Source organism: Pecten maximus, chromosome 7 (genome assembly GCF_902652985.1).
Source record: "Pecten maximus chromosome 7, xPecMax1.1, whole genome shotgun sequence".
Classification (NCBI taxonomy): domain Eukaryota; kingdom Metazoa; phylum Mollusca; class Bivalvia; order Pectinida; family Pectinidae; genus Pecten; species Pecten maximus.
Genome location: NC_047021.1, coordinates 40,250,022 through 40,263,445, shown reverse-complemented (window position 1 = coordinate 40,263,445; position 13,424 = coordinate 40,250,022). Strand labels below are relative to the sequence as shown.

The 13,424-nt window shown below is 34.4% G+C and overlaps 1 protein-coding gene across 1 annotated transcript in view; it reads left to right on the top strand.

Moving 5' to 3' along the window:
• LOC117330838 overlaps window positions 1-13,424 on the top strand; it is a 46,721-nt gene that overhangs the window by 18,338 nt on the left and 14,959 nt on the right. The window contains exons 30-40 of the mRNA XM_033889362.1: window positions 576-665; window positions 872-1,095; window positions 1,209-1,377; window positions 1,891-2,041; window positions 2,497-2,634; window positions 3,172-3,353; window positions 3,885-4,048; window positions 5,114-5,270; window positions 5,394-5,494; window positions 10,523-10,671; window positions 11,807-11,977. Coding sequence (XP_033745253.1) covers window positions 576-665; window positions 872-1,095; window positions 1,209-1,377; window positions 1,891-2,041; window positions 2,497-2,634; window positions 3,172-3,353; window positions 3,885-4,048; window positions 5,114-5,270; window positions 5,394-5,494; window positions 10,523-10,671; window positions 11,807-11,977 — 1,696 coding nt within the window. The remainder of the gene's footprint in view (window positions 1-575; window positions 666-871; window positions 1,096-1,208; window positions 1,378-1,890; window positions 2,042-2,496; window positions 2,635-3,171; window positions 3,354-3,884; window positions 4,049-5,113; window positions 5,271-5,393; window positions 5,495-10,522; window positions 10,672-11,806; window positions 11,978-13,424) is intronic.

Genomic DNA, 13,424 nt, shown 5'->3' with positions numbered 1-13,424 from the left:
GTATAGAAAATATTTCACCAGAAGCATTAATATTAGAAAATATTTAGAGATTTGATAAATAATGCAGGGGAAAAAATATTTAGAGATTTCAGAAATAATAAAGGGAAAATATTTAGAGATTGAAGAAGAAGAAAAAAGAGGGAAAATATTTAGAGATTTGATAAATAAAACAGGGAAAATATTTAGAGTAATACTGTAGACATACATATATTAAGTCAAACTGAAATTTTATTACTATATCTAATTCTAACAGATCTGTGCATTTACCATAGAAAACATTATATTTTGTACAAATACTGCTTTTAGTGCATAAATTATTTAGCAAGGATCAAAAGCACTAGCAATAATAAAAACACAAAAAAAAAGATTTCTTGTTTTCAGGTTTTCTCCTTTAAAACTAAACACTTTTGTACTTAAGTATTTTTTCCATTTTTAGTTAAAGAATATTCTATATTCCTTGTTAAAGCTAAGTTAGTTTTCTAGGTATATATTTCCATGTTCTGGCCATTTCAAAATTCAGAAAAAGGAAATTTTGCTGCACATGTTTGTGAGACATTTAATTTTGATTTCTACAGGAGTGGACCGTTTGCATTAGCTCTTTGGCAGTTCCATATGATTGAGTATTACATACAGTTGTGTTTGGCCGGACTCAAGGAGGTGGACAGGTCAGTTTATGGTCAAGTACAGTAAAATTTATATTGAAATAATGACGATATGAAAATGAATGAATGTAGAAATTAATTAATCAGCCAAGTTATCATTGAATTAATTAAAAGTTAGTTCATAAAGGTTAAAAAATATTTTTTCAGATGAATATGAAAAAAAGTTAAAAAAAAAAAAAAAAGTAATAACTCTCTGGTTGTATTTCCAGACATGTCGCTAACGGCGAGATCCTTGGAGTGACCCTCCTCATGGAGGACGCCTTACAGTCCGGATACGAGGACACATCATCTCTGGCAGATGTGGAAGAGGTGGAGTCAAAAACCAGCAAGAAGGAAGGAACGGGGTCACAAGGGGGTTCAAGAACGGGGTCAAGGGCCACAAGTCGTACAGACGTACACAAGGACCCACAAGATGGTGTGGTAGCTGTGGTTGGTTAGTATCATAAAAAATTATCTTTTATCAAAATATCTGTGTAAAATATTAAAACTAATGTTTGATACATACCTTACCTGGATGCTGATATTCGATTTTGACCTTTGACACAGCCCCTACAAGCAAGAGTCTTTCCCGGACAACACAACCAATAGAAGCATACCGCCTTCTGAAGTTTTTCCTCATGCAGTGGAAATGTCTCGAGTTCCTCAAATTTGATTGGGGAAAGTGGCGTCTGCAAGTGGAGAAGATAGAGAGCCCTCCTCTATTCAAAGAGTTTTGGTTAGTAAATATGTAGATATTATATTTATCTGGCAATAAACCCAGTAATTTTGATATTCGATAAGTCTAGCCTCTGAATTATAGGTAATATATTGGCCCTCTGGGCTTATTGCAGGATTCGTATGATTAAATTATGCCAACCATGGCATCCATCGACCGTCTGTCTGTTGTCTGTCTTCTGTCATCCGTACAACAGTTTCTTTAAAAGACTTCCTCTCCTAAACCACTGATTGGAATTTAAACCTAATTTGACAAAAAGCATCACTTGGTGGTGGGGATTCAAAATTGTATAAAAAGTGGGCTGACCCCCCAGGGGGTTGAGGGGCGGGGCCAAAAGGGGACAACTTGGCTATATTGATATAAACAACTTCTTCTCCGGTCGTTATGCTTTAGAAAAAAATGTGTTTGGTTAATGATTTTAACACATTTACTATCTGTATATACACTCAACACAGAAGAAATGTAAGATTTGATATATTAAATACAAAACCGTATCTTTGTTGTTATCTGTAGTAAACTGTACAAGACAGAGATCCTTATGCCGGTCCTCACAAGCATTGCTCGACGTCTCGGACAAGGTGAGATGTACGAAGGTATTGCCTTGGACACAGATCCTCTTGTCATGCCGAAAGGGGCATCGGAGATCGAAGTCAGATCCAAACAGGTAGGTTTTCCAGGTGTTGTGGTGCATGTTGTAATCTAAGGCCTCCCCTTGAACGATTTGTTTGCTCTAGTTTAGAAATGTGTTATGTTGTCCAGCTATCAGCTTCTTCATTAAAATATTTGAATGATAAAAATTCACAGCATCTTACTCTCCATTTCATATAAAAAGTCAAAGGTTTTTAAATTTCATGTTTTAGAAATAGAAACAGCCATGCCAATCACAATGGTTCATTTACACTTAAAGTCATCAGAATTTATTACCAAAAACTCAGTCTCTGATAAGTCACCACAAATCATACACTAAAAATCAGTCTGAAAAGTCACAACAAATTATAACGTAAAAATCTGTCTGAAAAGTCACCACAAATTTTAACCTCAAATCTTTTAGCTCTGAAAACAGTATTAATCTTGTGATCCTTACCCAACATTGATGTCATGTTTTTTTCTCTCTTTCAGCTGATCAAATTGTTGGAAACGTATGAGTGTCACCAGATTATGGAAATCCGAAAGAAGATTGCAAGGGAGATGACTCTAGTGACAGCAGAGCGGGCACGCGAGGAATCAGCATTGTCAACGGATCTATGGAAACGTCCTGTAAGAAAAATATATAACAAATAACTGTTTGATCTGATATAATCTTTCTTTGTTTCTGAGATAATGAAAGTATAATCAGTGCGTCTTATTGATTTCAAAACCAGCTTTATTAAAAAAATCTGTTAAGGAGAATTAAAAAAAAAAAAACTTTATGGCAATGTATGACTGGCAACCATAAGTTGGAAAGAACAATAAAATATATATGAATTTATAAAAGATAACAAAAAACAAGACTTTGCCGCAATGCCTTTCTGCCCTCTAAGGCTTCTTCAGTCCGCCTGAAGAAGCCCGAGAGGGCAGAAAGGCCCTGCGGCAAAGTCTTGTTTTTTTTGTTATTTTTTATACATCCACCTTCCCAAGGAGAGATTTCTTTTTCTTATATGAATTTATATTTATTTTAAAGGATAGAATGATGTTAACACAATTTAGATACATGTATATGCCAAAAATCTGTAATGATGTGAAATACAATATTGGTAATTGCTATATAGAAATATTAGTATTTATCAACATGTATTTTTTGTCATTTTCTGGTAGGCAATGAAGGAGAGCTTCACCATCAACAAACCTCATTTAACTGAGAGTTTTGTTGATCTCCTCATGTCCAATGCCAAAGAAGGCGAGGAAGGGGAGGTAACCTTCTCCTCGGATCACCTTAACCACTGTATCATGGAGCTGGCCTCTCAAGTCATGGGCCGAGAGAAGAGCAATTTTGAAAGGTAAGCATTTCCTGTAGGTTTAGGAATTTTATTTTTCAAAATAATACAGATACTGTCTTTTAACATCTTGTAGTCTTCAGACAATCAGTATTCTGGGAAACCCCTCAACCAATTTCAATAAATTTTTGTAGAAATCTTCCATGGCCATAAATGCACCAAGTTTGTGAATTATATGGTTCCTGCCCTCAAAGCTGAGGGGCAGGGCCCAAAGGAGAAGGGCTGGATTTGCTAAAACTTCAACAGTTTCCTTCTTTAAGCCTAAATTTGCTCAAATCAAATACTCTAGTCTTAAATCTGTGTTAAATATTCGATGAAACAGTTTTATCAATATTTGTGTCGGTAATATTTTAAAAATAAAAATGAACTCTTTGGACATATATGTAACAGAATTTGGGTGACTGTTAAGGTCCCATGGGCCTCTTGTGTTAGCATTTATTTACTGAGCTTCATTAGACAAGGTTGGGCTTATTATCAGACATGTGCTTACGGATAAAAATGGTGGTTTAACGGCCCGTCTCTCTGTTTTAACAGCTACACAATGTATTATGAGAACCTGATGAAGGTCCACCATCAGCTACTTTACCAAAAAGAACAAGAAGTTAAACAACTGAGGGATCAAATCAAGATGTACCAGAATAACATCCAGGTGGAGGTTCAGTGTGACCTGGCAACACAGACACACGATATGTTGATGGGTAGGTATGACGTCTATATACAGGTGGAGGTCACAGACACACGATATGTTGATGGGTAGGTACGATGTCTATATACAGGTGGAGGTCACAGACACACGATATGTTGATGGGTAGGTATGATGTCTATATACAGGTGGAGGTCACAGACACACGATATGTTGATGGGTAGGTATGATGTCTATATACAGATGGAGGTCACAGACACACGATATGTTGATGGGTAGGTATGATGTCTATAGACAGGTGGAGGTCACAGACACACGATATGTTGATGGGTAGGTATGGTGTCTATATATAGGTGGAGGTCACAGACACACGATATGTTGATGGGTAGGTATGGTGTCTATATATAGGTGGAGGTCACAGACCCACGATATGTTGGTGGGTAGGTATGACGTCTATATACAGGTGGAGGTCACAGACACACGATATGTTGATGGGTAGGTATGACGTCTATATACAGGTGGAGGTCACAGACACACGATATGTTGATGGGTAGGTATGATGTCTATATACAGGTGGAGGTCACAGACACACGATATGTTGATGGGTAGGTATGATGTATATATACAGGTGGAGGTCACAGACACACGATATGTTGATGGGTAGGTATGATGTCTATATCCAGGTGGAGGTCACAGACACACGATATGTTGATGGGTAGGTATGACATCTATATACAGGTGGAGGTCACAGACACACGATATGTTGGTTGGTAGGTATGACGTCTATATACAGGTGGAGGTCACAGACACACGATATGTTGATGGGTAGGTATGATATCTATATACAGGTGAAGGTCACAGACACACGATATGTTGATGGGTGGGTATGATGTCTATATACAGGTAGAGGTCACAGACACACGATATATTGATGGGTAGGTACGATGTCTATATACAGGTGGAGGTCACAGACGCACGATATGTTGATGGGTAGGTATGATGTAATATTGTTTTAACGGACCTTGTAGTAATTCGTTGTAAAATCTCAGCACATTTTTTGAAAACGATCACTCTACAGTCTGAAGATATGATTTTGAAATACATTGTGTCATGTCTCCAGAAATCACTGCCCTCCGAGCCAAGATCTTTGAGATGAGGACAACAACTTTAAACCAGGAGCAAGAGATTCGAGACAAAGTGAAGAAAGAGTATAACGACCTTATAGGGAACATGATGGAGTTGTGTGACCACATCAAGGCAAAGTTTGACGAATTCCGGTAAGAAAATGTTTTGTTTAGTATGTTTTGTTTACATGTATATTTCATCTTCAATTCTTTTAAATCAAACTCTTGAAAATGTAATTTTATCAACTTATCCTGCATTATGTCAAAATTTTGTAGGCATGAGTTACATGATGATGTGAATGACATGATTACGGAAACCAGACGAGAAACTTTGAGGGCCATGGAGAGTGTCAAGCAAAAGTCAATGGCAGATGCTGGTAAGTATAAGAGTTGTCTGCCCTTAGGTTATTTTATCAGATCTGATCATCTGTATGGAGTTGTCTCCCCTTAATTTATCAGACCTGACCATTTATTAGGAATTATCTCTCCTAAATTGACGAGAGCTGAACATTAATATGGAGTTGTCTCCCCTTAACTAATCAGATCCAATTGTTTGTATGGAGTTGTCTCCCCTTAATCAGATCTGATGGATTGTATGGAGTTGTCTCCCCTTAATTTATAAGATCCAATTGTTTGTATGGAGTTGTCTCCCCTTAATTTATCAGAACCAATTGTTTGCAGCTGCTGGTAAGTATAAGAGTTGTCTGCCCTTAGGTTATTTTATCAGATCTGATCATCTGTATGGAGTTGTCTCCCCTTAATTTATCAGACCTGACCATTTATTAGGAATTATCTCTCCTAAATTGACGAGAGCTGAACATTAATATGGAGTTGTCTCCCCTTAACTAATCAGATCCAATTGTTTGTATGGAGTTGTCTCCCCTTAATCAGATCTGATGGATTGTATGGAGTTGTCTCCCCTTAATTTATAAGATCCAATTGTTTGTATGGAGTTGTCTCCCCTTAATTTATCAGAACCAATTGTTTGTATGGAGTTGTCTCCCCTTAATTAATCAGATCTGATTGTATGGAGTTGTCTCCCCTTAATTAATCAGATCTGATTGTTTGTATGGAGTTGTCTCACCTTAATTAATCAGATATGATTGTTTGTATGGAGTTATCTCCCTCTAATTAATCAGATCCAATTATTTGTATGGAGTTGTCTCCCCTTATTTAATCAGATATGATTGTTTGTATGGAGTTATCTCCCCTTAATTAATCAGATCCAATTATTTGTATGGAGTTGTCTCCCCTTATTTAATCAGAAATGATTGTTTGTATGGAGTTATCTCCCCTTAATTTATCAGATTTGATCATTTATTTGGAATTGTTTCCCCTTTATGTACCAGATCTGACCATTTATACAAAGTTGTCTCCCTTTAATCAATAATATCTAATTTTTGTATGGAGTTGACTTCCCATAATTTATCAGATATGACCATTTATATGGAGTTATCTCCCCTTAATTAATCAGATCTGTCGATGGAGTTTTACTTTGTCAGCAGCTTCCTTCACTGATAAAGTCATCAATTATCTGTATGAAGCAAACATAAAACACTTTTATTTAGAAACGTTATGTGTATCTACTGATTGAGAACTGTTTTTGATCTTCATAAAAGTACATCAACAAAGCTGAATATGGCGACTGCATTACAACAAATTGAAAAAAAAAAATTGTTATATCATTTCCCAGTAAATGTTCAATCAAACTAGGTTTATTTTGCAGATATCTCTGACTGTTCAAGTTAGCAGTGTTACTTTAACCTCAGTTTGAAATGTATTTTGTACAACTACTAGTAAGCCGATTCTTCAATTATTAAATGAGTTGTTATTTCCATGTCCTACAAAAATTGCCTGACATATGTTAAAATGACTTTTAAAAACTCCACTTACGGAGATACAACCTAACTTTTCAACAAATTTTAATATTTATTCAAAAAATGTAACTGATAGTAGACTCACACTTTATAATTGAAAGTACTACAAACCAAATCCCAGTGGTAGAGCTGTGCTATGTTTGTATGAATGGAAATCATAGTGAATATATAGAGGATATCTAACATTGTCTTCAGTAATACCAAATATATACACTCGTGTGGCTAATATTTTGATATTTTTCACGAGTGCGCAGCACGAGTGAAAAATGTCAAAATATTAGCCACACGAGTGAAATATATTTGGTATTACTGAAGACACTGTTAGATATTCTGTCTATTACATTTTTTATCAACAAAAAACCTACCCCGTATGCTAACTAGGCCTACAGCGATAATTTGTAAACAAAAAATGTAGTTCCCCCTGTCCAGGTGCTGACATATATGTCGGGCTTTCTGATTGGTCAATTATTTTGGTATTTTCTAATCATTAATTTGATTGGTCAAATCAGCAAAAGTGATATTTTTCACTAGTGAAATGATGAAAAATATCACTTTTATAGAATGAATAATTTTTGATATTTCACTGGTAAAAATGTAATAAATATCTTTTATATGTAACTCTTTGCTATTGTAAATTTGGAAAGAACTCAAAGTTTGAAAAAAAAAAAGATGAAAAAAAAGAGAACTCTTCATGATTAGAGATACGGTATAGACCACCAGGATTTCTTAAAAAGAGCTCTTAATTATCTTAACTTTCCTCAAGACTGAAATCACAGTATCTTACTGATCCCGGTGATCAGATACTGTTTGTATATTGTGCTATTAAGATAAGTATATACATCTAATCCAAAAACTACACTTGTATATGAAATTGTATGCAAATTATTTTTTACAAGCATGCAGGTGAGTCAGATTAATTTCAGATTTCAGTCATCCATTTTTATCCTGTAATAAGCTGGGCATCACATCAACTTTGATGCTAAGTAGGGGTGAGCTTAATTGCAGAATGCTGAAATACTATTGGTTAGAATATTTATTGACTTGCAGTAGACATACGCTGGTATGTGGATTTTTCTGGATAATACACTAAATGATGGCGGAAGTACATTACGAGACCCCAGACTTGTTAGAATCAGTAAACTATATTTAGTTACGATTTCATTTTTTCATCAAGATCAATTTCTTATGGTATTCTTTCAATCTTTAAAGGATTAAAACAGCCAGAATGTAAGTAAAATATTAAGAGAGGTTGCTTCTTATCATTACTTTTTTGCTATTTCCAGCTCATGCCTTCGGGATAGTATAATGGAATTCTCTTTTTGTGTGATATCCTTCCAGCACAGTTGTGAAATCCTGTCGTCACCCTAGGCCAGAAAAAACAGACAACCACAGCACTATATCATTCATAAATACTTTCTGTAAAATACATTTAAGTGACAAGAGTTGAATTATGATTCCAAATTTAGTAAAATTTAAAAAAAAAAAAAAAAAAAAAGCGTATCTAAATACAGAGCTTAGCTACCACAGAATGTTTCAGTCATGAAATTGGTCACATACATTTAAATATAAATGTCAAGAAGACATTTTAAAAGTTATGTAATAGAATTTCAATTTTTTCAAGATGAATTAATTAGATTGAAGAAAACATTTTAATAGGGATTACAACTTCATGATTTGGTTATCAATACTTTTTTTTGAAAATGATATACTCATTAATAAAGGAAGACAAAGCAATTCTCATAAAATATGTTTAAAAAATCCTTTTGTTTTTATTACTTACCTGATATATTGAACCAAAAAAATGCATTGTATGATCAAATCTGAATTGTTTTTATATAGAATAGGATAGAAATAGGAGAAAAAAATTGTTCAAAAAATTTACATTCCTTTAATCATTGGATTTAAGGCTTTATTTAGCATTTATGGGGTAGATAGTTCTCGGCCTGAAAATTTTACATAATTGAAATCACCAAAAATGTCTTAAACCCTTGTGGTCATATCACACTGGGGTAAAAACAATAAAAAAATAAATAAAAAAAAATGAATTTATTTCTTGATTAAATTTTTCAAAACTGCAAAGTGCATGTACAGAGATGTTTTAGCTTGAGACATGAAAGCATTGTAGAGGCAAATCCATGTCATGAAATTGGCAGAATTGAAGCATGTTAGATGGCATTTGCTACAGGAAGCAGTCGTGAGTCGTTGCAGTTTTGTTGCTTTTTAGCATAACTAGCTTTAAGATTTGTTCAGGTCAGTTTAAAAGTCAGAGCAATGAGTAATTAATGAATTATGACAGATACAGAAGTTTTTGCTTTAATGTCACAATAGAACTAGTAGTAAAAACAATTAATGAATTACTGTGTGATTATTATTTGAGAAAGGAAGGGAGATAATTTGATAAATAAATTTAGAAATATTTCAGAAAAAAAAAATCATGAGATGATTAGTTGCTTTTGTATACTGGTTGCAGACTAAATCAATAATAATTCACTAAAAACAGTTCCTCTATATGAAATTTCTGGGAAAAATTTTTTTAAAAGAATTAATCATTATTTTTTATTATAATTATTCTTTAAAATTAACCATTGTTGTCATATTTTATATCAAAATGTAGCCTGAGGTAATTTACACCTGCGCAAGCTCATGTGGAACATCCCCTAAATGCAACAAAAATGTCTTGATTTTTTTCACGCTCTTTCTCCCTCATTTTGGATGTGGAATGAGGGAAATCTCCCTCATTGGTGGTTTCAGAGGTTGACATGTATGCAGTCGTTGCATTTTTGTTACTTTTTAGCATAACTAGCTTTAAGATTTGTTCGGGTTAGTTTAAAAGTCAGAGCAATGATTAATTAATGAATTATGACAGAAGTTTTTGTCTAATCAGAATTCTCCTTAAAAGGTTAAAGGTTACAGTGGTTCCTTTATTCTGATTGGCTGAATATTTTTTTTTTATTATTTTTTTTTTTCCATTGAGATAGAAATGGTGTTTATTTACAAAATATAGCTTCTGTTGTGTGACATTTATTGTATGGGAATGCATTTTATCTTTTAGTTTGAGAATGACGGGCAAAAAAGTCAGACTTTGCATTAGAAAATAGTTTTTAAACATTTTCAATTTTAAGTTTAATTAGTTAGATGTCTTCAGATTTTCAGATTAGTGTTGTGTTTTGCTGATTTTTTTCTTTTTTCTTTTAGAAGTTCCTTCCATTTCAGAAAAAAACAGTGATATAGACAATGATTCTATATGTCCAAATATTTTATAAATGCTATGAAACTGATCAAAATTATGTTGATGATAGTGATAACAAGTAAAGCTAATAGTTTCACAATGCACATATAAAACTCTATTGAAGCAGCTTAAAAACTGTATGTTTTGTTGTACATAATGCAATATGTTTTCACTGTTTGTTCCTGGTATCTTACACTGTCAACAAGTAAACATTGCATTTGAGAATTTTTTTTTTTTAATTTTTATTTTGTAAAATCAAATGTTACCAGCAGACTTACTTGTTCAATGTACTTGTTCAGATGAGGAACTGATCCAGAGGAACCTTGCCAAGTCTGAACAGATTCGGGAGCTCAAGAATGAGAACCACAATCTAAATGTCCTTGTTCTGAAGATCAAGGCCATGAATAATTGGAGACAAAACCATACCAACCTGGGCTTCGTCAAAACAGTGAGTCTCTTTGCAAAACATTGAGTTTCTAAGCAACACATTGAGTCTCACAGTAAATCAGTGAGTCTCATAGCAAAACATTGAGTCTCTCTCAGCAAAACAGTGAGTCTCTTAGCAAAACATTGAGTTTCTAAGCAACACATTGAGTCTCAAAGTAAATCAGTGAGTCTCATAGCAAAACATTGAGTCTCTCTCAGCAAAACAGTGAGTCTCTTAGCAAAACATTGAGTTTCTAAGCAACACATTGAGTCTCAAAGTAAATCAGTGAGTCTCATAGCAAAACATTGAGTCTCTCTCAGCAAAAAAATGAGTCTCTTAGCAAAACATTAAGTCTCTTAGCAAAACGGCGAGTCTCTTAACAAAACAATGAGTTTCTGAGCAAAACATTGAATCTCATTGCAACACAGTGAGTCTCATAGCAAAACATTGAGTCAGAGTCTCTTAGCAAAATTGTATTTTAGCAACACATTGAATCTGTTAGCAAAAGATTGAATTTCACAATTAAAACGGTGTGTCTGTTAGCAAAATATGGAGTCTCTTCACAACTCATTGAGTCTCTTAGCAAAACATTGGTTCTCACAGCAAAAGTGGTGAGTCTTTAAGCAAGATATTGAGTCTCTTTCATAGCAAAACACTGAGTCTCACAGCGAAAACTTTTGAGTCTCTTTGCAACACATTGAGTCTGTAATCAAAACATTGAGCTTTAGCAAAACATTGAGTATCTTAGCAACACTTAGAAAAAGTGAGTCTCAGTGCAAAGTCTGCTCAATTGTCTACAAGGCTTACAAGCAATGAGATTAAAATTTCTTGTACTGGTCAATGTTAGGTGTATTTGGACGGGGTCAGTCAAAATATCAAAGTTCAGGTTACTGACATGAAAATTTCAGTTTCTTTGCTTAAAACTTTATTTCGTTTTTTTTTTTTAAAGTTAAAGTTTAGAATGCATACAATACAAGAATTAAAGCATGGAAGATTAGGGGTTCATTTATACAGTTGCTATGGAGACAACAATAATGACAGGGAAAACATTTGTGTTTTAATTTTCAAACAAAATATCATTCAGTTTCAAATTATTTTTCTGTATTTTTATTCAGTTCCAAATTTTCATTACTGTCTCTGTTTGAAATGTTCTCAGATAAACAAACTGAAGATGGATGCGAACCAGAGTAAGAAGGAATATGTCCAAATTAAGATGAAAGCAGACGAGAAAGTTATTTTACTCCGACAACAACTGTCAGCCATTAGGAAGGCTCTGACCTCCACAGAGAAAGAATGCAATGAAATTCGCAAACAGCTGGACAAAGAGGTATGTAAAAATTATCTTTCAAACAGCTGAACAAGGAGTTGCCCTAGAATTATCTGTCAGACAAGCTAGCAGCAACATAGACCATGCTGGTGACTGTTTTACTACAGAGCTAAAGAGGTCTAGTGTTTGAAAATCTCTTGATTGCTCTAATTTAGTCAGCTGTATAAATAGGTAAATGTATATTGGGAAGTAAACTTGTGATGGTCTGGTGTACTTTCAGGGAAATACTCACAATATGCCATAAGATACCAAACTACAGATGTATAGATCTATCAATAGACCCCTTTCACAATCCCCGCAATCGACTACAATTTAGAGTTATTTCCCTTGAATATTTCTGAAAACGAGGCTCAGCCTGCTGAAAAACACTTCCGTGTCCGTCTCCAATGTCAACAATGTCGGCTTTGAATTTCAAGTTGAACAACACGGAAGATTTAAACAAGCTGAAGGTTGCCGAGTTGAAAGAGATTTTAAAATACAACGATGAGAATGTAACAGGGAACAAATCTGCTCTAATAGCGAGATGTATTTCTCTTAAAATAAAGTTAAATACCGCTGATATAGATGCCAGTGATGTATCTGACTCTACCGCCGGTATTGACCCATTTAGGGAGCTTGACGTAGAGAAAGAAATTTCCTACGAGCAATTGCAAATATCAGCAAAAGATCGTATATGGAGCGGAGACTTGAGGAAAATGGTCGAATTTAATTTTCACCAACTTCATAATTATCTCGTAGTTAGGACATTTAAATATGACGAGGAAGTAATGAGAGGATCATGCTACAAGAAGTTAAAGTCATATCAGTTTTTTATGGAGGGACATGTCTCAAATGTCGAGGTTGCGTCAGGACATGGTTATGTTTGGACTAAGGCAAAGGTTCTTGCTTCCATGAAGCATACCAAATACAGAGTTATGTTAGTGTTTCACAGTACTGGTGACGTGAAGTTTGCAGCTTGTGATTGCCCAGCAGGGTAAGTTGACAAGAAAATATATCTAAAACAAAATTATACATCAGCTGTGTCTCCGACACATCAATTTACCAAAACCATATTTATTAGTAAATGGCAAATATTGTTAACCAGTTGTAAAGTAAATGTAAGCATAAGTCAGGTTCATAGTTTTAAGATCACATTTATTATGTGCTGTCTAGTCATATCTACAATATGAATTGATATATACTGCAACACAGCAGAAAAATATATACAGCTACAAGTTATTTAACTGAAATGTTTATAACAATTATTCTTTACCCACAGGCTAGGTATTCTTGGACAAGGCAAATGCAACCACATAGGAGGAGTACTTTTTGCTGTTAACAGCTTTTATACCAGTGGATTACACACTAACCCAAGCAAAGTATCATGTACCAGTAAACTGAATGGCTGGATAGTTCCAAGAAATTTGTCTGTACCTCCTAAACCTGTAAAAAACATCAATATTGAAAA